General features: G+C 39.6%; 1 protein-coding gene across 1 annotated transcript in view; it reads right to left on the reverse strand.

Annotated features, from left to right (window-relative positions):
* The window catches only part of crhr1 (corticotropin releasing hormone receptor 1), an 84,739-nt gene that overhangs the window by 25,720 nt on the left and 34,182 nt on the right, over nt 1-24,837 (reverse strand). Inside the window, exon 5 of the mRNA XM_087784027.1 lies at nt 9,797-9,882. Within this exon, the coding sequence (XP_087640153.1) occupies nt 9,797-9,882 (86 nt within the window). The remainder of the gene's footprint in view (nt 1-9,796; nt 9,883-24,837) is intronic.

Here is a 24,837-nt window from a genome sequence, read left to right on the forward strand (position 1 = left end):
TTATAAGGCTGTAGATCAATGTCAGTTAAGGGACCTCTGCTCACTATCTTGGTGTTGTCAGAAATAGGGTGTCCTGGTTTCCCTGATCCACATATCGGGACTTCTTCCACAGATAGATGTTACGAGATTACACTAACATTGTCTCGCCGCTTTGATGATTCAACATAAAATACTTTATTCATGTTTTGGTGTCACCTCTGTTGTTTCTGCATCAGCCCTAAACAAAAGGAAATATTTGGATTGAGTTTCACATCCCCCCCTGGGACTGCTGGGACCCTATTGTAGATCTGGTTCCTGGTCTGACAAACACCTGCACGACAAATATCCTATTTTCTCTAAAGCCTGTGTTTCTAAATGATTCATGTTGTCACATATGTTTACATGCGCAGAAGACAAACAATGTACATCCTAACAATAAAAACACTGAACAAGTATTGGATCTTCACGACAAACACACTCAGAGTATTTTCTTCGTCATGTTTTGATGCATATTTCTGGCTTTGGAAAGGTTCTGGAGCGCCCACAGCCAAGCCCAGGAACCTCTGATGTCAGCTCAGATTGTGTCAAAAAAACCTGGTTTTTATGAGGTTTATTTTGATGCTGGAAATCTTCCAGATGTCATACAATTTATTATCAAAAATTTCACCACAAAAGATAATTTATGTGGCTGTCAATCAAATCTTGCACTGACATGTGGGGGATAAAGACTTTCTGATGGTTTCAGGGGTTCTTTGGCAGCTTGTATGACCCTCTTTAGCAACTTAAAAAACACATGGAACATTTATGAGGCAATTCAAGAGGTTTCATGATGTATTTTCCTCATCCACCACGACCACTAGATGGCACTCTCTGCTCTATAATGTCATTTAAGTGAAATCACCAACAGACCAGTAAGCACTCTAGTAAAAATCCCCATGAGATGTTTTATTAAACCTGTGTCAAGGTGTCAAATAGAGATGTGTGTGTGTGTGTGTGTGTCATGCAGGCAGTGACACAGCATTCAAGACACACACTTGACACCTCTCCTGTACATCAACGTGATCCTGTAGATTCATGCCGCACAACGTCGGGAGACTCAATCTGTGCCAGAAAAGTGGAACAAAGTCCTGGTCCAGGCTCTTGTCAGCTTTCATCTAGACCACGGCAACTCCCTCCTGGCTGCTCTGCTGACTTGCACAATCAGACATCTGCTGCTCATTCAGAATGCATCAGTTCGAATGATCTTCAACCTGCCGGAATCCCCCACAATGCACTGCTCGTCTGCCTCAGATTGTTTACTGACTACCCAGCCCTGGGATACATGTCAGACATTGCACCCTCGGCCACCTTTAATTCTCAAAATGAAAACATCAATTGATCAAATCATACGAATATTAAAGACTTGAGTGACCTCCCGTGAAGAAATACAAAGACATGATGATTAATCGGGATGAAAACTAAAAGTGATGCAGGAAATCTGCTTTTGCTGCTCTGACCCACATCGACTGTGACTCGGGCGTCGTTTCAACTCTGGTTGAGCTTTAACATTTGCCACCTTCCAGTGTTAGTCCTCACTTACAAACGTCCTCTGGACCGCCAGCAAGCCCCGGCTGGACGTCTTTCCCCTCTGTCACATCAACAGATATGGGAACTGAAAGCTCTTCTTTTTTGTTTGCAGGGAGGGCCAGAAATAGAGCTACGATGTAAGCAACTCTTGCTGTCGTGTGGTCTTCTATATCTCTCCTTTATCTTGGAATGAAGCCGCATGACATCCTGGCCGAGTCCAAGACGACAGTCCAAAAAGCTGCAGCAGTCCAGCTGCCCTGTCGGGGCAATTTGACTCTCTGAAATATGTCTGATTGGTCCAAAGCAGTTGCCAAATCTGAGGCTTAAAAACCAGTAGTCCTTGAAGCCAAAAACACATTTATGATAATGATGTTTTTAACGGTGGGTAGTGACCGAGAGAACACGATCAAGGGTACAAGCAGCCAAAAAGAGTTTTTCTCCGTGGGGAGAAGGGCTCTCTCTTAGACAAGATCATCCGGGAGAGGCTCGGAGTAGAACCGGTGCCCCTCAGCGGTTCAGCGAAACACCTTAGAGACCCCCGGGAGAAACTAGATGATGTAGCTGGGGAGAGAAAAGTCTGGGTATCCTGCTGATGCCGCTGCCGCCGCAACCCAGGAACCCGGAGATGTTTTTCAAAACATAATTCCGAAGTAAAATCTTACATTCTGCTGCACAAAAAATAAAATAAATACATTCAGCAGTTATGGTGATTGAGATCAAGACTTTTAAATGTATAACGTCTTGTGCTCCTAATTTAAAAGTGATTTCATATACCTTCATCTAAATATTTGGCACATAACCCTTATTTAGGTCCTTTTTTTCAGTGCTGCACTGTCCTCAGTATATAAACAGCTAGTTGAAGTATCTGGTGTTGCAAGATACCAAACCACAAAAATAAACACTTAAAATGACAAATGCAAATACCATGTAATTTATTTGGAAATATTTCATTTTCCCTTAAACATACTTGCGTGGATTTATAACTGCATTAGTCATTTTGCGACAAATTTCGAAAAATGAAGGCCAAAAAATGTTTGGAATGAAAAAAAAACCAACCAGTTACTTAATATTGGAGCTAAAGCGCTTCATTGTCGTTTAAATCCTCCCTTGGAACGAGATGAAGAAAATGCGTCTATTCATGTTAATAATAATGGAGTAGTTCGCACACAATTGTTTTTATACACAGAGCAGTCCATGGCTGTCATTCTGAGTCCAAGAGGATCTCTCTGTAGGACCCATATAAGGTAAGGTAAGGTAAGGTAAAACTTTATTGATCAATGAAATTGTTTTTTTTCCAATAGCCAGCAATTTTTCATAAACAATAAAAAATAATACATAAAAAATAAAATAATAAGAAGAACATAAAGAGAAAGAACAAGATGACACAATCTAAGTCTAAAGATAAAGACAAAGAACATAGATCAAAGAAAAACAACAAAGACAAAGGATACAAAGACTAACATAGAACAGAACATCCAGATACTTTCACTCCACTCCTGCCCCCGAACTCAGAATTGTACAATTTAATAGACCGAGGAATGAATGAGTCACTGAGTCTATTTGTTTTGCACCTGGGTAGGAGCATTCATGCACTCATTCTGCATAAGCATATAGCAATAGAATCAAGTACTCTCTCTAAATATAGATATTTGATCTACAAGGTGATAAATTCGAAGTCACATTTTTCTCATATTTGGATTTTATACTTATGGCAGTAATTTGATTATGGTCCAGATGAGAGATCTTCAAGTGCTGGAGGGAGGCCAACAAGGATTTAGTCATTAATTGAATGTTTGGAAAAAGTAAAGCCGGATATCAAGTGATATTATTCTGCAGCTTTTTAAAACATATTGAGACGTTTTAGCCTCCGTTCATAAATCATTTCTGCTGCTCCCGCCACAGTAGATTACGACTCCTCGCACCGTGTTTGTACAAAGGCTGGTGATGATTCTCAGCACCTGGGCACGGTTCAAGCGAGCAGCAGGATTTTGGAGGTGTACTGGAGCTTTGGCCCGAGGGGGAGCTGGCAGACGGTCAGAGGATATGAGGAGAAAAACCTCTCAAGGAGCCTGAAGTCTAGGAGAAATGTGTGGCCACCGGGATCAGACCGAAAACCGCTGTCACTCACACCAGTCAGTGATTATTCAAGTTATTGTGCACAGCACTTTTTTCGAGGGAACTTTCCTTGATGTCAATCACGCCAGCTGCTGCCTCTTGAGGATTTATTCCTCGGCTATAAAAGGAAATAAAAATCTTTGAAAACACATCTGAGAAAGGTCAGACACTCCATATCCATCTTCCACCTGGATCGATGGAACATCAGAAAAACTAAATGAGCCTTTTTTTTTCCGTTCCCACACGCTCTCATATGTGATCCTGGTAAACCGCTGACGAGAGAATGATTAAATAAAATAATCGATAGTCTCGCTGGAAATATCAAACCTCTAAGTGTTTACTGAGATGCAGTCGTGTGACACGATCACTTAAACCAAGAAACTGGGACAGCAGCGTCACAATGACCATCGGGTCTTTAAAAAAAATACTATTAGGTGCAAACTAAGTACAAGTAACTTCATGTCAACACACTTCCAATGAAAAATGACCTCTTTGTCATAAAAGCAAATGACGAAACCTTCAAATCCTTCCTAAATCCACATGGAGCTAAAGAAAAACAACATTAATAAAATGTTTGTTTTTAAAATAAATCCACAAACAAATGCTCTTTAAAATTGGACCAAATATGACAAACAGATAATCCCTGTCACTCCTTGTCACACATATTGATGACCCTGTAAGAACTACAATCACTACCTAAACTCAAACCCTCATATTACCTCATTATAACGATTGTACAATCTAAAAACTACAATATAATTATTGCAGTCTACTTGATAAATACACTTTACTGGCATTAAAAGTTTTTGATTTCTGATACAACTCCATTGTCTTGTACACAACATTACACCGTGGGACACTACAGGGGTACCGGATAAAATATAGTGTATCTATTTCAACTTGATTCTAAATTGAAACCTACTGTCATTCATCCTGACAGACAATATCAAAATGTTAATCAAAAAGATAGCTAAGTATTTGATTTGGAGAGTGAGAACCAACTTGACCAATGATATTACCTTTTCATTAACAGGTCTAAAATTAGGGGAAGTGATTAGACTGGAGGATTTAAATGGCTATTAAAAGCGATGGTGTTGTAAGCTAAGTAGCAAACCCTTTATTTACCTCTAAAACATAGGAGACAGACCCAAGAATTCAAATTGAAGTGACGAGGCATTTCAAGGCAGAACATTATCTCTGCTCTCAGTGGATGAACGGCTGTAATCGGTGGCGTTACAGATCTGACAAAGTCAGGTTGCTGGCTTCAAGATTCCGTGGCACATATGCAAGCAAAGATAAGATGAAGCTTCTTTTGTATTTTGTGATTTTTGTTGTGAAGAACTATAGATTTATTGTTGGAAGGCCGATAATAATGATTAGTGCAGCTTTTATTTCATCAAACAAAGATTATTTACCAAGTAGTAACTTGTGTTTATCATGTGACTAACAGAAAAGAAAACATGGAATGCCGAAAATCACTTTTGTCAGTACAATGTCAGCTCTTGATGTAAGAACTTTAGCGGCAGTCATCAAGAAAACATGGAAACTATCTTGATATCAGTTTTGAAAATAAACTCATGATCGATTTTTCTGCTTATCATTAAACTTTTACAAACAAATGTACATTGGGTTCTTCTAGACATTTTTTACAGACATTGAGGAAAAGCTAAAACACATTTTACAGGACTGTATTACGTTTTTCCCACCAAACTTAAGGGGCACCTAATGTGAAAACCCAACTCTACTGACTTATTCAGATCATCCTCTTCAAAATCAAGTAGGTCATTCATCATGACGTCTGCGTTTTGAAGTTATTACTAAATAAAGTTTTCTCCCGTCTGAAATCTCACCGAGATTACAGTTTAAATTAAACATTCTGACGTCAGTCTAGTGGAGTTGTCCTCCCCTAGAAGCCCTAAATCGGTTAAGTACCTGCATGTTAATCGTGAAACAAAATAAATATTTATGTAAACATGGTGAGAGTTACTTTTGCCCTTTTTTGTAATGTAATTAAGCAGCAAACCTTATTTTTATTATTCGTTTTTTCTGTACAAAACGGGAGTTTTAGGGGTGAGTTTGAAATCGACGTGAGTCCTTGAATGCAACTTGTGGTTTTGTGACCAATCAGAGCAGAGTGGGCGTGGTTGCTTGGACGAGACTTCTTCTGAGCCAAAACAGCGCATTTTAAGTGGGCGGGGCTTTAGCATATTTTCTAATGTAAATATCTTTATTAAATGAGAGTTTTGTGTAAAAAGAAACATACTAATGAGCATAATAGAGGTCCTAAAACAATTTAAGAGAAAAGCGCTATACAAATAAAAATTACTTACTTACTTACTTACTTAAATCAGCACATTAGGTGCCCTTTAAATTAATCAACACATTAAACTCTCACTTGTGCTGTCACCCTGTTTAATTCAACTTTTTGAGTTGGAAGAGAAATCATACATTTGTCAGAAACTATATTCAAGGCATATAATTGATCTGAATATCCAGGACAATGAAAGTAAGTAATGAAACTTCAAATCCTCTCCATATCTTTGACTGGTTGACATGAGGTCCAGTTCATTCACGCTTAAATCTGATAAATGACTTCTCTTTATTCAACAAATCCAGATTATCTTCATGCCATAAATATGTGTCTGGTGGGATTAATTTCGGATCTGGTGAGAAATGGTAATTAGCTGCTGTCGCTGTCCAATGAGAAGTGAGTTTCTCAATGTTGTCTATTGAAGCAGGAAGTGAATTAATCAGCATATTTGTCAGAATGTCACGATGAACTTTGGTTCATTGCTTCCGTGAGTCAAATAAAAATGTCTGGCATGAAAAAACCATAAAGGCCAATAATTCAGTGACAGAATTAAACGTCTGTCTGTTCAGGACTAAAAGGTCTGAAAGTCAGAGTTGAAGAAAAAGAGTTTTCATTATTCGTATGACAGAAGCCCATTAGAAACCAGTCAAAACTTCAACACAGAATTTTCCAAGGGGTTCTGACGGGTAACTATTTTATTTCATCTCTTATGTCACCCTGTTAACTTTTTGGTTTGGAAAAGTAATCATACATTTTTCAACACCTCTATATGTATATGTGTCTATATACACATGTATACATGGCATATAGACATTGATCTTAAAATGATAGACAAATATGTATGTTTATTTTAGGGTAGCAACATGAGCTCACATGCTTTTGTCTTCATCTTCGTCCAAAATGACACTTCAAATCATTCTCTGTGGAGCTCGTCTGTAACATCCCTCTTGTATTGAAGCCTCTACGTGAGGAATTGTTCAGAAAAAAAATGTAACTCTGTATTTGAAACTTGTAGAAGTTTATAGGCTAACATGCTACACAAATAGAAAACACTCGCGCTTCCAATGTAGACAGTAGACGTAGATGAAGACAAAGACAGCTGAGCTCCAGTCGCTACATTAAAATGAACAAACATTTTTGTCCATAACTCTTAAAAGCAATATATTACTCTGAAAATAATCCCAACTCTTAGTCGACATGAGGGTAAGCAGAAAAAAATGAAATTTTTCCTTCTTTTTGTGATTTCATTCTCCTCTTTTTGGAAATTATTAATTATAATTATAATTATCCTTATTTTTGGAAGTATTTTATATCATATTTCTAATTGAAATATAATTCAATCAAATACTTTATTTAGTAAGTTGATGATGTCATGGCATAACTACTTTTATGCATTTATATATCTTTCTTTATATTCCTTAAAGGGCAACTAATGTTGTCTAATATACTAATAAATATGTGTATAACATACTAATATTGTAAATCTTGAAGTCTTCCTCTCCAAGATGCAGTAAGTCCTTCATCATGATGATGCTCTGTTTAAAAGTTATTACTTTATAAGTTATTCCCTGCATGAAGTCTCGCAGAACGAGAAATTACGATTTGATGTAACAACGGGCGTCGCTCCTCCTGCAGCAGCCAAAAACGTTCTGCTTCTGTCTGTATACACGTCTCTTGGAGGCGGAGACTTCCTGGTTTGATGACACTACGCTGACAAGCCTCGACGTTTGACTAATCACAGCATAGTGGGCGTGGTTATGGGAAACGAGACTTGAGCTTGACCAAAAGCAAGTGTTTTCAGTGGGCGGGGCTTAAGCACATTTTCTAATGTAAATATCTTTATTAAAAGAGAGTTTTGTGCAAACAGACACATACTGTTGAGTACAATAGAGTACAATATATATTTAAGACACACTTAAATCAACTCATTAGTTGCTCTTTAAGATCTTAAGAACAACTAAGGTTAATTTAAAGACAAAATTACATAATAATCCAATTATTTTCCCATCATATTTACCATCTATACTATACTGAAATGTTAAAAACAGGAAGCCGTTTTCAGAGATTTTTCAAGCGCCCTTAAAATTGTCATAATTATTCATCATTAAATCAAACTGGACAACTTCAGATCGTGTTGTCAAGTGTTCCAGGTTGAAGGGGCAGAGAATGAAAACGCCTTCTTGCCAAGTTCTGTACGTACTGATGGAACACGGAAGGTATGAGAAGGCATGAGAGAGCAGGCTGTGACTACACCGTCTGCGTGACATGTAGGAGGAGATATATGATGGCAGAAGTCCAAGGATCGATTTGTAAATGAAGGTGTACCAATGCAGACGCCTACGTGTGGATGATGACGAGCAATTGACCAGAGAATACAGAGTACAGTGGTGAGAAAGGTGTTTACAGCCAGTTATAAATCACACAGCTCCATGGTGGACACCATCCAACATCTGTAGAGAGCTGGCGTTCATAGAAACAAAGTCACCATAATCAACAACTGGTAAGAAAATGGCAGCCGTTCCCTGGCATTGTGTGTAAAACATGATTTGTTGCTAAAGAAGAAGTAAGTAAGTAATTTTTATTTGTATAGCGCTTTTCCAGACCAGGGTCACAAAGCGCTTAAACAATCAAACAATCAATAAAGTATATACTTTAAAGATCAAGATAAAACTGATAACACAACAGGTGTTCCAGAAAATCAAGGAAAAGCCTGAACAAATAGAAATGTCTTAAGATGTTTCTTGAAGGAGTCAGTATATCATCAAACACAGAGGGAGAGGAAGATCGTTCCAAAGCTTAGGAGCAACAGCCTGGAAGGATTTCTCTCATCTGGTCCTGAATCGTGTTCAGGAACCATCAGTAGATTCTGATCCATGGACCTCAGACTCGAGCTGGGGTGTAAGGCTGGATCAGATCACTGATGTAAGGAGGAGTCTGACCATGAATAGATCTGACAGTAAGAACCAGAATTTTAAAGTTGATCCTGAAAGAAACTGGAAGCCAGTGAAGAGTTTTAAGGATCGGAGAAATGTGAGTTCTTCTACTTGAACGGGTCAGAATTCTCACTGTAGAGTTTTGTATGAACTGCAGCCGAGACAGCTCCTTCTTGTTAAGATATGAAAACAAACTGTTACAATAGTCCAGACGAGAAGAAACAAACGCATGGATAACAAGCTCCAGATCATGTTGTGACAACATTTTCCTAAGTTTAGAGATTTTTCTCAGTTGAAGGAAACAGTTTCTGGTCAGTTTCCTGCAGTGTTTAACAAGAGACATGTCTTTATCAAATACAACACCCAGGTTTCTCAGGCTCAGTTTGACAGACTGACTTAAGTCACCCAAGTACTGACTCAACCCTGGAATCTTTTCATCAGGAGCAATCACCAGAGTTTCAGTTTTGTCCACATTTAGCTGTAAAGTGTCACCTCTAACTAAGGGTGAGCTTATTTAATATCCTTAAAATATGAGGCTTAAAAGAGAGATTGGCATCAATTAAGAATCCCAAGTATTTATAAGTTATTTTCATCCTTCTTTTTATATATTAACCGCCCCGCTGACCTTTATGCAGATGTGACAGGTTATTATTTTTTAGTGTCAGTTCACCTCAGGGTCTCAAGGGACTATTTAACAAGCCGGCAGCATCGCCAGGAGGCCCTTGCTTTATTTATCCGTGGTTGTCGTTGTCGTCCGTGTCCTTGTGAGGCTTCGGGGCTATAGTCGCCCCTAAACCACTAATTCACTTTTGCAATGAATAATCTTCCGTTTTGTTTATGTATGTCGCATTCCAGATGCATTCAAGGTCACCCAACGGCGGCGGCGGCTTACCTCCTCGTGAAGAATGGCCTTACACATGGAGTAGTTCCCCTTCAGCGCCCAGGTGCCGTTGGCAAGGCATTTCCGGAAAACGTTGTCTGCGCAGAAAGAGAGAGAGAGAGAGAGAGACGAGAAGGTGAGAATGCGATCGCTGACCTTTCCTGGACGTTGAGGCTAACAAGGAGCGATATCATTAGAGCGAAGGGTCGCGAGCTGTGATTCTTCACACCGTCGCTGTCGGGACGCTCCGTCACCCGCGACAGCTTATTATTCTTAACATGTGGACGCCGCTGCCTTCATGCACTGCTGGAGCTTTTTCTACCCGGTCATAAATCTCGGCGTTTGCAAACAGTTGTGATGCATTCGAGCATCAGGAGGAGACGTGTCTTTAATGTGATCCGTGATTTATCGCAGAGATGTGGACGCAGTGGTGGTGATGCGGCGAGAGATGACGGGCGCGTGACTCAGCGCTCGTGCGAGCTGCCATCCTCCGTGATGAAACAAGCACCATCGTTCATCTGTTTGCCGGGAAACAAACCACTCAGAGTCAAATAGGAATTTCTCATATTAGTCATATTGGTCGTTTATAAGACAATAAGAGTTGAAAGATGAATTAACACTGATTTAATTATCTTTAGAAAGTATTCAAGTTGAGTTCAGAAAGAACTAACTTAGGTCAACTGGATAAAGTAGCAAAAAAAAAAGCAAAACAACAAAAAATTCAATAAAATTGTTTTAACGCTGTGTACATTGAAGTTTATAAATACGGTGATTGGAAATAAAGAGAGAAATTATATTCAAAATCAATTTTCTGGTCAATAAATGAGGAGTAAACAGTGAAAAATTATCTTGTTGACCTCAGTTCGTCAGGGGCCACAAGAGGTCAATTGTTTTTAGGAAAAAGGGCCCCAGGCTGGGGGGTCTTTCAGCTGATTTTTGCTACATGTCTTTGACCTTAATTTGATTTATATTGTGTGGCTTGAAGTTGTGTAGATTTCTGTGCGTCTAATTGTTTCTTTTTTTAAAACCATCTTAAAGCAGCTCTATGCGATTTGAAGTCGAGCGACGCCAGTGGACTAAAGTGGTAGTGTTTAGCCCGACGGGAGACTACATTTCCCATGAGCACTCGCTAAACGTCGCAAAAGTTGCCATGTCCCGGTTTGCAGCAGTTGGACAAATTTTCTGTTTCCAGACTTCCATTGATGAATGAAGGATGATACTGATGAGGTAATGAATCAGATTATGGATAATTAAATATGATATGATGGCTTTGTAAATAACATACAAAAGTTGTTAGTTTTGAGTTGATGTGGCATCACAAGTTTAACTACATAAATCAAGATATGGAGCTTGTTTTTGAATGAAGTCCCTTCCTTAGCACCACATAGAGTCTAATGGAGGGTTTCAAAATATCCTTCCCTTTGATTTTCATCTCTTGTAAAAAAAAAAAAGAGAATTTAAAACTATATCCGACATGAAGAATTGAATTCTTGAAAAGTCAATTAAGAAGAAAGAGAATGACTTATAAATCATTAATATTATGCACGGTGTCTGAGAGAAGTCCCTGTTTACTCCAAGCAAGAATATTAAAATTAAAAGTGATCATGAAAAGAAGATGAAAAAGTTTTATTAGAGGATGTTAAAAATAAAAAGGAAAACAACTCATTTAAAGTGGTTAATTTTACGAAGAATAAGGAAACGACTATTTTGCTGGTGTATGAATGATGGATTTAGACACATTATTCAAGTGGATTTCTTCTCCTCATTAAAGACTTCAACTCTCAATCTTCCTCCGTGTTTCTTCTCCACGGCCAAACAAGCAAAACAATTGTGAGCATCATCTCCATTTCTTCTGATATCCAGGATCTAATCTTTGACTTTAAAAAAGGTGGGAAAGTCTTTCAAGTTAAAAGTGTTGCAGTTTATCCATCTTCATATAAAGCTGCTGCGACAGCGTAAAAACTCGCGGAGAAGTGACTCGTCAAATTGCTAAGCTTCTTTGGTCGGAAGCCGGCAGCGTTGCAACAGCACGACTCACACAAACGAACGTGAATCAAATTTCACATTTGTCAGGACACATTTGTGGATCCGAGGGAAATGGAATCTCCTAAATGGGTCACTTTAAATCTTCAACCGAGCAGTTCCCACTGACGACGAGCTTGGTTGCAAATGTAGACGCTGTTTTTTTCAGCTGAGCATCAGAGCAGTGAGACAGGTTAGACGGAAGAGACAGGTGAGACAAGTGACGTAAATGAAACAGGTGAGACATGTGAGACAAGTGCTGAAATGAAACAGGTGAGACAGGTGAGACAAGTAACGTAAATGAAACAGGTGAGACAGGTGAGACAAGTGACGTAAATGAAACAGGTGAGACAGCTGAGAAAGGTATGAAAAAAATAAGACGAGTAAGACTGATGAGACAGAAAAGACAGGTTTGACAGGTGAGACAGGCGAGACAGATGAGACAAGTCAGACAAGTGATGTAAATGAAACAGGTGAGACAGGTGAGAAAGGTGTGAAAAAAATAGTCAAGTAAGACTGATGAGACATGTCATACAGGTGAGGCAGGAGAGACGGATGAGATAAGGAAGACGGCTGAGACACATGAGACAGGTTAGACAGATGTGAAAGGAGAGACGGATGAGACGGGTGAGACAGATTCAATCGGTGACGCAGATGACACAGGTGAGACGGATGAGACAGGTGAGACGGATGAGATGGATGAGACAGATGAGACAGATGAGACAGATGAGACAGGTGAGACAGGTGAGACAGATGAGACAGGTGAGACAGATGAGACAGGTGAAACGGATGAGACAGTTGAGACGGATGAGACAGGTGAGACAGATGAGACGGATGAGACGGATGAGACAGATGAGACAGATGAGACAGGTGAGACAGGTGAGACAGATGAGACAGATGAGACAGGTGAGACAGGTGAGACAGATGAGACAGGTGAGACAGATGAGACAGGTGAAACGGATGAGACAGTTGAGACGGATGAGGCAGGTGAGACGGATTACATCGGTGAAGCAGATGAGACAGGTGAAACGGATGAGACAGATGAGACAAGTGAGACAAGTGAGACAAGTGAGACGGATCAGAAAGGTGAGACAGGTGAAACGGATGAGACAAGGTGAGACAGGGGAGAACGGTGGGTTCAATAAATGTGTCTCTGCCAAATAAGATGCATTTTGCAAAGTGAGAAACCACCAAAAACAGTGACATCTCATCTCTCTTTGAAAAAAAAAGCTAAAGGCAGCAGCATTTGTAATCAACTCAACTGAAACAATCCAACATGTTTCTTGTCTTCCAGGTCTTGTGCGCTCGCTCTGCTCCACTTTCACCTACTTGATATTTGGTTGCTGCTCCGAGCGATAAATGATTCTAAAGCCGAAGTGACACAGCTGCTCGACTGGAGCCTCGCAAATAAGTCAAGCCTGGTTGTTCATCATCTGCTCCGTTTGGAAATAGGACGACGCGACGCTAGCTCGACTCGCCGGGATCTTATTGACGACGTTATTATCACCATAATGAGTGTGCCATTAGAATTCTATAAGGATTTAAATTATTTAAATGATCGTGAATTACAGCAAATTAGGAAATGAAAATAGATGTTTGTTTTTATTACAGCAAATGAAGAAATTATAATAAAAAAGGATTTGAAAAAGAATTAAACGTTACATTATGACAATGATAAATAATTCCCCACTTTTAATCATTTAAAATGTAATTTCTTTGATAATAACAAGTTTAAATCATATTTTTCACTTGTCTTTGCTGTTTTTATTGATGCATTTTCTATTTCCTAATAAAATACTGACTTCATAACACATTTATTTGTTGATATCATAGAAGAATAAAAGGGTTTTGGACAAAGGCAAGAGTCTGAGACCAGAACAAAAGTTCATGAACAACCACCAGGAGCACCTGAGGTTGCTTCCACCACGGATCAGACGCCCGCCGCTCACAGACGCACTATGTCACTTCTGAAGTGTCGGGACGAGCCAGACACAAATGCTGAGAGCTGCAGATCCTCCGACTGCCATTCAAGGTGAAAAGTGTCGCCGGGCCGGTGCTGAGTAATGGACTGTTCTTTGAGAGAGAGAGAGTGATATTGGTTCACACAGTATTCAAGGTGCTGCACTTGTATCTGCAGCGTCCGCCGACACACTTCTCATCACCGGACATTAGAGGCTGGAGGACGCGAGGACGGATCTGATATCAACCTCACGACACACGTCAAGAACATCTTCTTTTGTTCAAATTATTACCTCACACAAAATGAACAAAACCTGCGATAAGGAAAGAACGGTTTTATCGACAAACAATCTTCTTATTTTCCCAAAAGTACAGATTTCTGCTGCAAGATTGGACAAAGTCCAGTAAGACAGACCACATTAGACTGTGTTTGAAATTGAATTTAAAACCTTTAGATGCTCTTAGTGCTTGACATTTATCGGATTCAATTTAAAAACATCTTGAAACAAAAAAAAAAATCCTTCTCTTTCGATTGTCCCTGCTTACAAGACAAAGCCTCTATAAACCTGTGGACACAAAGAGCGAAGACAAGTCTCCGCCAAAGATCTATGAAGCACTTTTGTGACTCAAGATTCATTTAGCTTCTTCGCTAATGGGTCAATCCGTTGTTGGACTCACGAAGACAAAGTCAATTCATTAAAGGTTAACCTTTTTTGGGTTGATTCAAACCCACTTGCTGTAAAGCAGTGGTCCCAAACTACATTGCCCCCTACTTTTTTTTTTAAATTATGATTATATTCTACATCTAGCTACAATTTCTTTGCGTTCTAAGAACGTCTGGTTTAGAAGAAAATTTTCCGGCTTTCAAACCAAATCTTTTTTTGTAATTATTTAGGTTTTGTTTAAACCTTTTTATTTATTTCCTGCCCATTTTTAAATTGGAGAACCCGGAAAATTGAATATGTTTCTGGCTTTAGGCCCTCCTGGGATCGTCACAATTTTAAATTTTTTGTTTTCAGGAAACAGTCTGGAGAGACCCCTGCTGTATTTTGTAGTTTATCCTTAAAACACCGAAAAAAAATGTGGATTAAAGCCCAAATGAACATGTTGCGTAAAGTTTTCTTCCACAGCTGCTGCAAACAAGGGAGCTTTCTGGTTGACGGAGCAATAAAGAGAAGATGCAAAAAACCTCCAGCAGCGACACCAGCAGATCGCTCCTCTTGTTTTAATCATGAGGAGATTTAAGGTCCAGAGATGACATGCGATCAGCCCCCCCCCCACACACTCTTTATCCCCCCCGAGGCAACCATGCTCAGCCAGTCGAGTAAAAATAGCATGTTGACTGTGTAAAGGGACCTGTCATCTCCGATCAACGCTACCTTTGCTGATAATATTCCCATAATCCCAAACGAAATATCCTAGCGAGCTCTGGGAAGCGTCGGTGCAGAGGACGCAGAGATTGACAGGCGTCTGGAATGTTGTGACGTATGACGGCGAGCACTTGATTTCCATGACTTCCCTTTAATCATGTGTCTGCACTCGTTTCCCCTCAGGTTCGCTCTCTTTCGCCATCCTGTTCATTTATAGCAACATCTGTTGATCCTTCTTTTGAGGAATCTTCACATAAATACGATGAGTCAGCGAGAATTTTTATACTGATCTGTGCTGTTAGCTTTTAGCTAATTATTAGCTCATTTTTATTCAATTGAATGTTGCGAAAATCAAAAATCTTTATTTCATAATTTTTCTTTCTTTTATACACGAACAACCCTTAATAATAAATCAATTCCGCAAGACCAGGAGCAAACACATCCAAAAAAAATAAAAAAAATAAAAAACGTATTAAAAAGATTATAATATATTTAATTCAATGTATATTAATAATATATAAATAAAGTGAATAAAATAAATATCAATAACAAATAACAATAAAAATACAGGTCGGTATTAATATTAAAAAAAAAAAAGAATCAATTTTAATAATAAACAAACTGTCATGTTTGTCATGGAATTCCTGGGTTGTTCTCAGTGTTATCTTGACCTTTTAAGTATATATTTTATTAAGTATAGTTTTGATTTTTAAGCGCTTTGTGACCCTGGTCTGGAAAAGCGCTCTATAAATATAAATAAATGATCGTGAATTACAGCAAATTAGGAAATGAAAATATGTATTTGTTTTTATATTGATGACAGCAAATGAAGAAATTATAATAAAAAAGGATTTGAAAAAATGAAAATGTAATCATTTAAAATGTAATTTTAATGATTATAACAAGTTTAAATCATATTTTTCGCCTTTCTTTCCTGTTTTTATTGATGAATTTTCCATTTCCTAATAAAATACTGACTTCATAACACATTTATTTGTTGATATCATGGAAGAATCAAAGGGTTTTGGACAAAGGCAAGAGTCTGAGACCAGAACAAAAGTTCACGGCCAGTATTCAAGGTGCTGTGTTATCTTGACCTTTTAAGTATATATTTTATTAAGTATAGTTTTGTTTTTTAAGCGCTTTGTGACCCTGGTCTGGAAAAGCGCTCTATAAATATAAATTATTTACTTACTTATGTTACACTTTATTTTTTTTTTTTGTCCCCGTCAGCTTCCCTAATAACACACACCTGCAGGTAATCTAGACGCCTGAGGTGTCAGTTCCGCATCAACTTCACGACAAAAAGAAACCTCATGCTGGTAAATTGACTTCTTTCACTTTTTTTTCTCGCTCAGTTGATCGTTGCGTTCACTTTCCCGTCGCTTTTGCAACACAATTTGTGTTCCGCCTTTAGTTGCTTTTCTGTCATTATGTTTTCTTCTCCGAGAGCATCTTTCATTGTATCCCTCCGTGCAGTTCAGCTCTCTTTGTTCCACAAGCTCGGCAATCGTGTGAATAGTTTTAATCTGTGTTGTCATTGTTGTCGTGTGTTTGTGCATTACGATTCTCGAGGTCTACTCTACGATAAATCGACGACTCCTCGACTCTCCCTATTGTCTGCTGTAAAAATGAATTAACTTTACTCTCGCATAAACCACACACTGGTGTGAGCTGTATACAACAACACAAACATAAATAAATGGATGTTAGTCATACCAACAGTAACTAGATCCAGTCGTGACTTGAGATAGAACACCTCAGATATTGGTAACACAGATTACCAGAAGCAGAATGGGTCGTGATCGAGCAAACCAGACTCAAGTAGACTCGTGCTGTGTCTCAAATCACATACTTGCGTACTCAAAGTTAGTATTTTTAGTGCGTTAGTGCGTCTCAATTCTTAGTATGCGAAATTTAGTGCGCCATGCACACTAAATTGGCGTACTAACACGCCCACAAAACTGAGCATGGTTCAATGGAAACTAACCACCCTAAACAGCCGCCATCTTAATGACGTTTTAAACGAAGTTACGTCATATATAAATGCATATATATTCATATACTTACAGGTGCATTTTCAGCAGCAGTAGGAGGATAAACACGTCTTCGCTGCTGATACCAGCTTAAATATCTCGCGAATATTTAGTTTCTCATATTTTTTCTTTATTTCTTTTTCCAAAGTTGCAAAACGTGCTGCCAGCAGGTGGCGATAGCGTTCAAACAGCTGGTTGAAACATCGTTAAATAAAAGTAGAAGAAGAAGCTGTCATGTGATTTCCGGTTAGTGTGTAGCAGCAGTGTTTGATTTGAGACATACTATCTGTGGAGAATTTGCGTACTAGTTAGTACGTACACTAAACTGATGCATACTAACTTCTAGTATACTAAGAGTAGTATGCGATTTGAGACACAGCACAGGTGAACGTCCAGAGCCGCACTGAAGACAAACAGGAGTTGCTTTAGCCGCGGCTCTATCTTCCCCACTGTGACCTTCATAGAGATTATTGCTGATGCGGCATTCCTGATGATTTATGGCTTTTATGGTCTAGTTAATAAAACAGTAGTCGGCTAAAGAGCCGTTTTACTTCCCAGATATTGTGATGTAATAAGCGTGGAAATATTTATGGCTCATATGACGGCAGATTTAGTGTCGCTGTCACGTTTAATAACGCCGTGGAAGTCGACACGTGTCCGTTCACTGACTTTACCCTCAAAGCACCTCAAACTAAACGGCCTCCAAAAGAACGATATAACTTCCCATAATCTCGTGTATCTCTTGTTTACTGCCTGGTTTTCAATATAGAGCTGGAAATAAACGATTTTATTAGGACTTTCATGACACTTTTCATGACTCACATGCAACACATTACATCAGCACTTAACTCTGACAGATTGACAGATTGTAGATACTTATAACTAAAGTTAACTTAAATAGAAGAATCATCATTTATGAACTATTTTTACACAATAAACCCTTTTTTATTTTCAATAAAGTACATTTTTAAATCATGTAATTTGTTTTCTCATGGACTTCCTCATATGAAATTACTTATATGAAAAGACGTGATTATATTTTATATTCTATTAGTTTTCTTACTATATATTTACACCAAATAATGAATGACCAAGAGAGCCTGCAGGTTTCCTACAGCAGGAAGCAAACCAGCAACCTTCTTGGTGAGAAGTTTATTTTTCTCATACAATTTTATTGGGTTTGAAAAAAAAGTTATTCCTTCGTTCAAGGAAATATATACATTTTTCATTGAAATTCAATTATAAATTAAACTTGCATTTAAACATGCAGTTTTAACATTGAGAAAGTGATGTTCTGTAAATAAATCCATGTTTCATGGACCGTTATTGTGTGTTATTATGACGGTCACTGATGGATGAGCTGTGGTCACCAGAGAGCGCATTAAAGTGAACCAACCGCCTCACTTTCAAATCTTCTACCATGACTTACCCTCTTTACTTCAGATGGAAAAGAAGATGATTTTGTCATCTTCACACTCTTGACCTGAAGGTGTCGGTTGACGAGTGTATTACCTCACCGGGGTCAAAAATAGGCTCATCAGGGTTTCTCAGGAGACTCAACTATCAGCCTCAGGGATACTCATAACTTGAGGTCATGTGATATTGAGTAATAGACTTTCAGCTACAAATGATTTCTAGCATCAAAAGTTGAAAGTAAGTAAGTAAAAAGAGTCTCTTTGAGAGCAAATCCCGTCACAGACGAGTTAGTTGACGCTTGACCCGCTGTTTGATATATTATGTATGAAGTAATTACACAAATATTACACAAACAAACATCACAAATATATATATATATATATATATAAAACAGTCATAATTACTCTCTTTATCCAATGACTTGGAGCAAAGTGGAATCTTTTACAGCTTCAGCAGAGGTTGATTTAGAGGCTGGAAAACGTGTCGTTTCCCTCCTCGGTCACATTGTAAATAAAGCTGCTTTGAATGGTCCGTCTATTCTGTTAAGTCATGAACGGAGCGGATGAAAAGTGTGATGGAGATCTCAGTAAATTAAACGTGGTGTTAGGGTTTGTTGACGGCGCCGGGAAGTTGGCCAGTTGAACACGAGGCCGTCCTCGAGAGTAAGAAGCTGCATGTTCACCCGAGAATACATTTGTTTACAAGATGGCAGTAGATGAAAAGAAAATGTTCTTTAACGGCGTCCAATTCGTATCACAGCGGAATCACTGGGACGTGTGAAAAACATGTTGACCTGGATATGAGCGCCTGTTTGCTGCAGGTGCCTGAGGAACCGAAAAAAACCCAAGTGATTTGAGATGAGGTCGGTGGCACATCTGATTATTTTTCCAATGTTTAGAAGAAATCCAATTTAAAAAACTGGATGTTATTCTTCAAAAAAAGTCTCTCTCTGCTGTGACTCCTTGATCCTCCACTTCCTGCAGCCCGGCTCCTGTCGTGACGCTCTAGCTAGTGACAGCCTTGTAAAAACCATCACTTGCACGGGGTCAGAAGCTCAAGGTCCCTAAAAATAGCTGCACAGTTCTGGCAGCTGCCAAACTGGTGGAGTGCCAGCAGTTCTATTAACAGCCGCGCCACCGATGTCAGCGGATCATTGCGCTGCGATTTCTCTGTTTGAGAAACACGACGACGGCTGCTGCTGCTGCAGACCCTGATCTCTCGGTGAAGACCACCTCTGGTGCAAACAGAAGCTGCAATGTTCTTGTTGAACACCAGCTTGTTTTTTTTGCTTCTTCTTCTGCTGGCGCGCCCAGAAGCCACCGCTACAAAAAAAAGAGTGTCTCCATCCGCCTGTGAGCAAATACGCTGACCCAAATTTGGTCACACTTGCTGAGCACTTCATCACAGCGGATCAATGGCTGCGGCTAAGAGGCCTTTGCTCTCCCGGAGCAGTCCGGCAGGAGGCTCATTAAAGCGGCTTTCACCAAAATCCAAACAAAGCAATTTTGAACAATCGTTGAGCACAAAGCCCTCTGTCAACATGAGCTTGTGAAGTCTACCTTGTTCACGAGAGTCAAAACCCCTTGTTTTGAGTGAGGGGGACGCCCGGATGTTAGAGGATCGGAGCAGCTGCGTGGTCTCTCCGGGACCACAAACATACAACACAGGCGGCTGAGGTCTTGAAGAGAGAGTCTACTTCTCTGTCCAGATGTCTAGTCTGGATCTCACATAATGCAGCCAGGATGATATTCTGTCACTGTGGATGATTTTCAGGTGTGTGCGATGCGCTGTTAATCAGATTAGCGTGCAGCAGTGAGGATTAAACTTCGGCCTCCTGTCGCACTCAATGAAAAGTCGCAGTCGTGGTCCAGCATGAAGTCAGCTGGGAGGCGATGAATCATTCCCAACACAGCTCTTCCAAAAGCAAATCAAATAAATCCCAAAGTGTGGTCTGAGACAAACCAGATGCCTGCACACACACACACACACACACACACACACACACACACACACACACACACACACACACACACACACACACACACACACACACACACACACACACACACACACACACACACACACACACACACTCTTATTAATGGCAGCGTTCAGGTGAGCAGCTGCAGCTTTGGCTCCACGACCGTCGATGGAAAACTGTGGCCGACACCTCGTTTTCATTAAAAGAAGGTTCTTTATGCGGAGTGAAGGCACTCGCGTGTGTCCCTCACGTCAGCCAGTTGTAACTCCAGCAGTGTTTTCTGCCGTGTGGCTGAGCATCGTGGGACGCCCGAGGGGTTGGACGGAAGGTTTGTTTTCGGGACTTTAAGCGAGTGAGTCAGTTTGTTCGTTTGGAACCGTGAGCATCCCATGTTTTTTCTGCTGCGACACAGGAGGAAACATCCAAGACTTTGATACGAATTGATATGCCACCAGGCACGCCGCTGGGATACAGCGCTTTCAGCACCTCAGCGAGGGCGGCTCCGGGTGAGAGCGAGTGAGAAGGGGTGAGGCGGGGTGAAATGGGGTGAAGGGTCCACTGCCCCGGCGGACCAAATAAAACTACTGCCAGCTCAAGACTGGTCTGGAAATAGATGTAGGGGGAAAATTGAACAAATATTCCCTAAAAGTACAAAATAACAACACACGGAAACTTAAATCTAAGAAGGTTTTAAATATCTTTTCTCAGGAAATGTAAAGCAAATACAATTTTGTCGAGCAGTTTCAGTCAATATGTCACGTTAAATAATAAAATGTTCTTTTTGCTTCTTTGTCATTTTTTCAGCTCCTTTTCAAAGTAACTAACAAGATATTTCCTTTCTTTTTAATAGACAAAGGCGCAATTCTGGATTCATTTTAAGACAGATGTGTTCTCAACCTTGCGTTGTCTCCGGGTCAAGGTGACCCAGAGGCCAAAAAACAAATGTGTTTGTAGTATCCCTTGTGTTGTCTCCGGGTGAGACTCCCTGGCTTCCAGAAATACATATATAGTGGTGGAGGTCGTTCGTCTTGACCCAGAGACAACACAAGTGATACCACAAACACATTTGTTTTGGGGCCTTTTGGTCACCTTGACCCTGAGATAACACAAGGGTTCAAACCAAGTCTGCCAAGATATTCAAATAAAAGGCAACTCGATGTGTTATTTTATCTAAATCTTAAAAAAAATTATATTCAAAGATCATGTCAACAGTATATAAAGTGCCGTAAGTAAACACATTGATTAATAAGTAATTATTCAATAATTATATTCATGCTATTTAAAAGAGAATAAAAAACAGTAATGACTGTAATTTTTTAATCACACAATTTAACAGTCCTACATTAAGACATAGATTACTACATTACCTCTTAGATTCAAGTATTATTAGAACAGATGCCATTTATACCCCATTTATTGCACTGGTATGCGGTTTTTTGCACTGTGTTTATTTTTTAGTTTTCTCTTTTGTACAGTATATTTTTGTATATATTGTTTATCCGTATCTATACCTCTTCTAAATTCTTGTTAAAAACTATTCCGGAGACGTTCACAACCACGGAAAATTCCATATACAGTATGTATACCAATATGTACTAGCGAATAAAAGTGCTCTTGAATCTGTTAAATCTTGAATTATAAACTTTATTTAAAGATTCTTATTTCAGTGTTGAGTTGATTCTATAATCTCAAAATTGTCTTCCATGTCTAATCAGAATCTTGAATCAGATTTAGAGCGAACTTAGCTCAAGTCATTATTAAGCTCTATTATTTAAGTTTTCACAACTGAAATGAAAGCCAAACTTTGTATTTTATCTCCTGTTTTAAGATGAAGGTTCACGGAGCGTGGCTCAGGGGGTCAGAAGGTCGTCGTGGTGAACGAATCCTGCTTTAGTTATTGTGACAAGAAGTAACATTTATATCAAGCAATAGTGAACAAATAACTATTTTAGAGTCAGATTTAAGTTTGATCTCACCCTGTTTTAAGATAAAACGACAATCAAGCAAACTGAATACGCATGGTTTCTGGTTTTTTCATTTATCTAAAATTGATTATTTTGTCCTCAATATCATAATAACTTTCAAGTTCAATCACATTTTCTTCACAAACACATGATTTCACTAAGAACACATACGTCATTGACGACCTTCAACAAAGATCGAAATAACTTGTTTTCCTGCTGGAAGAAACACGTCTAGCTGTATTTTCAAATGTCTTGTTTAGAATTCACATTTGTGTGCGAACATCTCGTCATGCGTGTAGTGACAGAATTATCCAGTGATGCGTTGGCAGCGACGGAACCAATCACTGGACCACAGCTGAAGATCAGAACCGTCTTGCCCGGCCGTTTTGCGGAGAGAATGAGTGTGTGGGTCGAAAGCCCACCGCCTCCTTCTCCCACCGTGAATGATGGAACATCTCGCCTCTAATCACGGAGAGGTCTTCATCAGTCGACCCATTTATACACGTGTTAATTGTCTGACCCACCCTCACTGTACCATCATGGGAAAGCGGAGCCGGCTCCTGAGGAGATGGGGGAGGGGCAGGTGGGATTTTGTGTAAGCACCGGCAACAAGATGGCAGCGCCGGTTCTGAGTCATAAGCCTGGCAGGAGATGGGCTGCGGGCGCTTGTCAATCATCCTCGGCCCGGCCCGGCCCCGACTCCCACAGACCTCCTCCTCGTCACCATGTGACGGTCCGGATTCCAAACCGTGAGGAGGCAGAGGATGGACGAGGATTTTAGCGACTCTTGACAAGTGCCAAAAAGTGACGAGCTAACATGTGTCTCCAAAAAATCACAGTTGTCACTGTGTTCACAGACGGCAGTGGCCAGTGGCTCCAGGATCGGTCGTGTTTAGAGAGGGCCACGAGAGACGTCACGGTTTAGTATCCAGGGAGACAAGTCGTGGTGAAGTGATGGTCCAGTGAGCAGAGAAGCAACGCTACAGTAGCTTCAGCAGACGACAACAAATACAAGCCACTTTCATGAGCCGATACGACAAGCGTATCCAGAAATATCAGAGATATTATCCGTCGTTGATGGATCAGCAAACGATCTAACAACATTATTAGGTCATTATATCTATTTTGATCATCTTTAAAGCGACTGCAGATGACGTCAGTCAAACCACAGAAACGTTTATGCGATCAGAAGACATCGGAGATGGCAGTGGAGCTCCAACCATTTTCCGATATTAGGAATCTGGATTCAGTTAAAGAGTAAATATTTCAGCACGTCTTCCTGATTTATTCACGGCAAACTCTTCGTTTTCCTTTAAATACCAGCCGATTGTTTCTCCCTTTTCACCGACGAAGACGACTTCCTGAATGTATTCACTTGTCATTCCAGCATTTAATGAATGCTACATAGAAATCCTGAACATCTGCAGCCGACTCCAGGTTTTATTCACTCTCTGCGACTTTCTGCTTTTAACGGCAGTGGAATTCCATCAGATGAAGATTTCTGGAACTTAATAATAATCTTTCCTTATAAGAGAATGCTGCACGCTCACACACACTCACACACAAACACACACACAGGCCAGTGGTTGTGTTGACAAGATTCCGACGGGAAGCAAACAATCTAATGCCAGGATTTGTTGCAGTTCTAATTCCGGAAAAACGTAGCCTGGATGAGAATCACAGGAACACGGATTCACAGTAAAGCTGCCCCGAAATATGTGAAAACCTCACGCACACACAGGCACACAGTCACACAAAGGTTTTAAAAAAAGCTTTTTTTAGACGTGAAATTTGTTTCCCGGAGTTTTCATCGATCATCTAGCCGCAGACAGAAGATCAACAGCCGGGCTTACATGATGAATGACTTTTAATTCTGCGCGTGTTTATCAATATTGGAAATTGTAGAAGATTACCCACGGAAATAGTCCAGTCCAAAATGTATCGTTCCATCATCAGAGTATAAAACTGGAGGAATAACTTTAATTATTCGTGTACATTTATATTCAATTTAACAATCTTTAATCATCCAATTTGTGAAAATGTTAAAAAATTAATTACATTAAACTGTTCATCCCTAACCTCTAAAAATTACCCTTCTAGCTTTTGTCATATATGTATTAATTCATATTTATATTCAAATGACACGCTGTTAATGCTAATACATTTACCTTTATTACCGAAACAACTCAATGTTAATACATATTTATCTCTCTGCTACTGTTGGACAGTCTCAGCCAGAACTCAATTTTCCGATCCTTCTTATCGCATATTGACATTTTGAGGAATTAAATCGTCGGCCATGTTT

Source organism: Callionymus lyra, chromosome 2, assembly GCF_982586985.1.
Source record: "Callionymus lyra chromosome 2, fCalLyr1.hap1.1, whole genome shotgun sequence".
Taxonomy (NCBI): domain Eukaryota; kingdom Metazoa; phylum Chordata; class Actinopteri; order Syngnathiformes; family Callionymidae; genus Callionymus; species Callionymus lyra.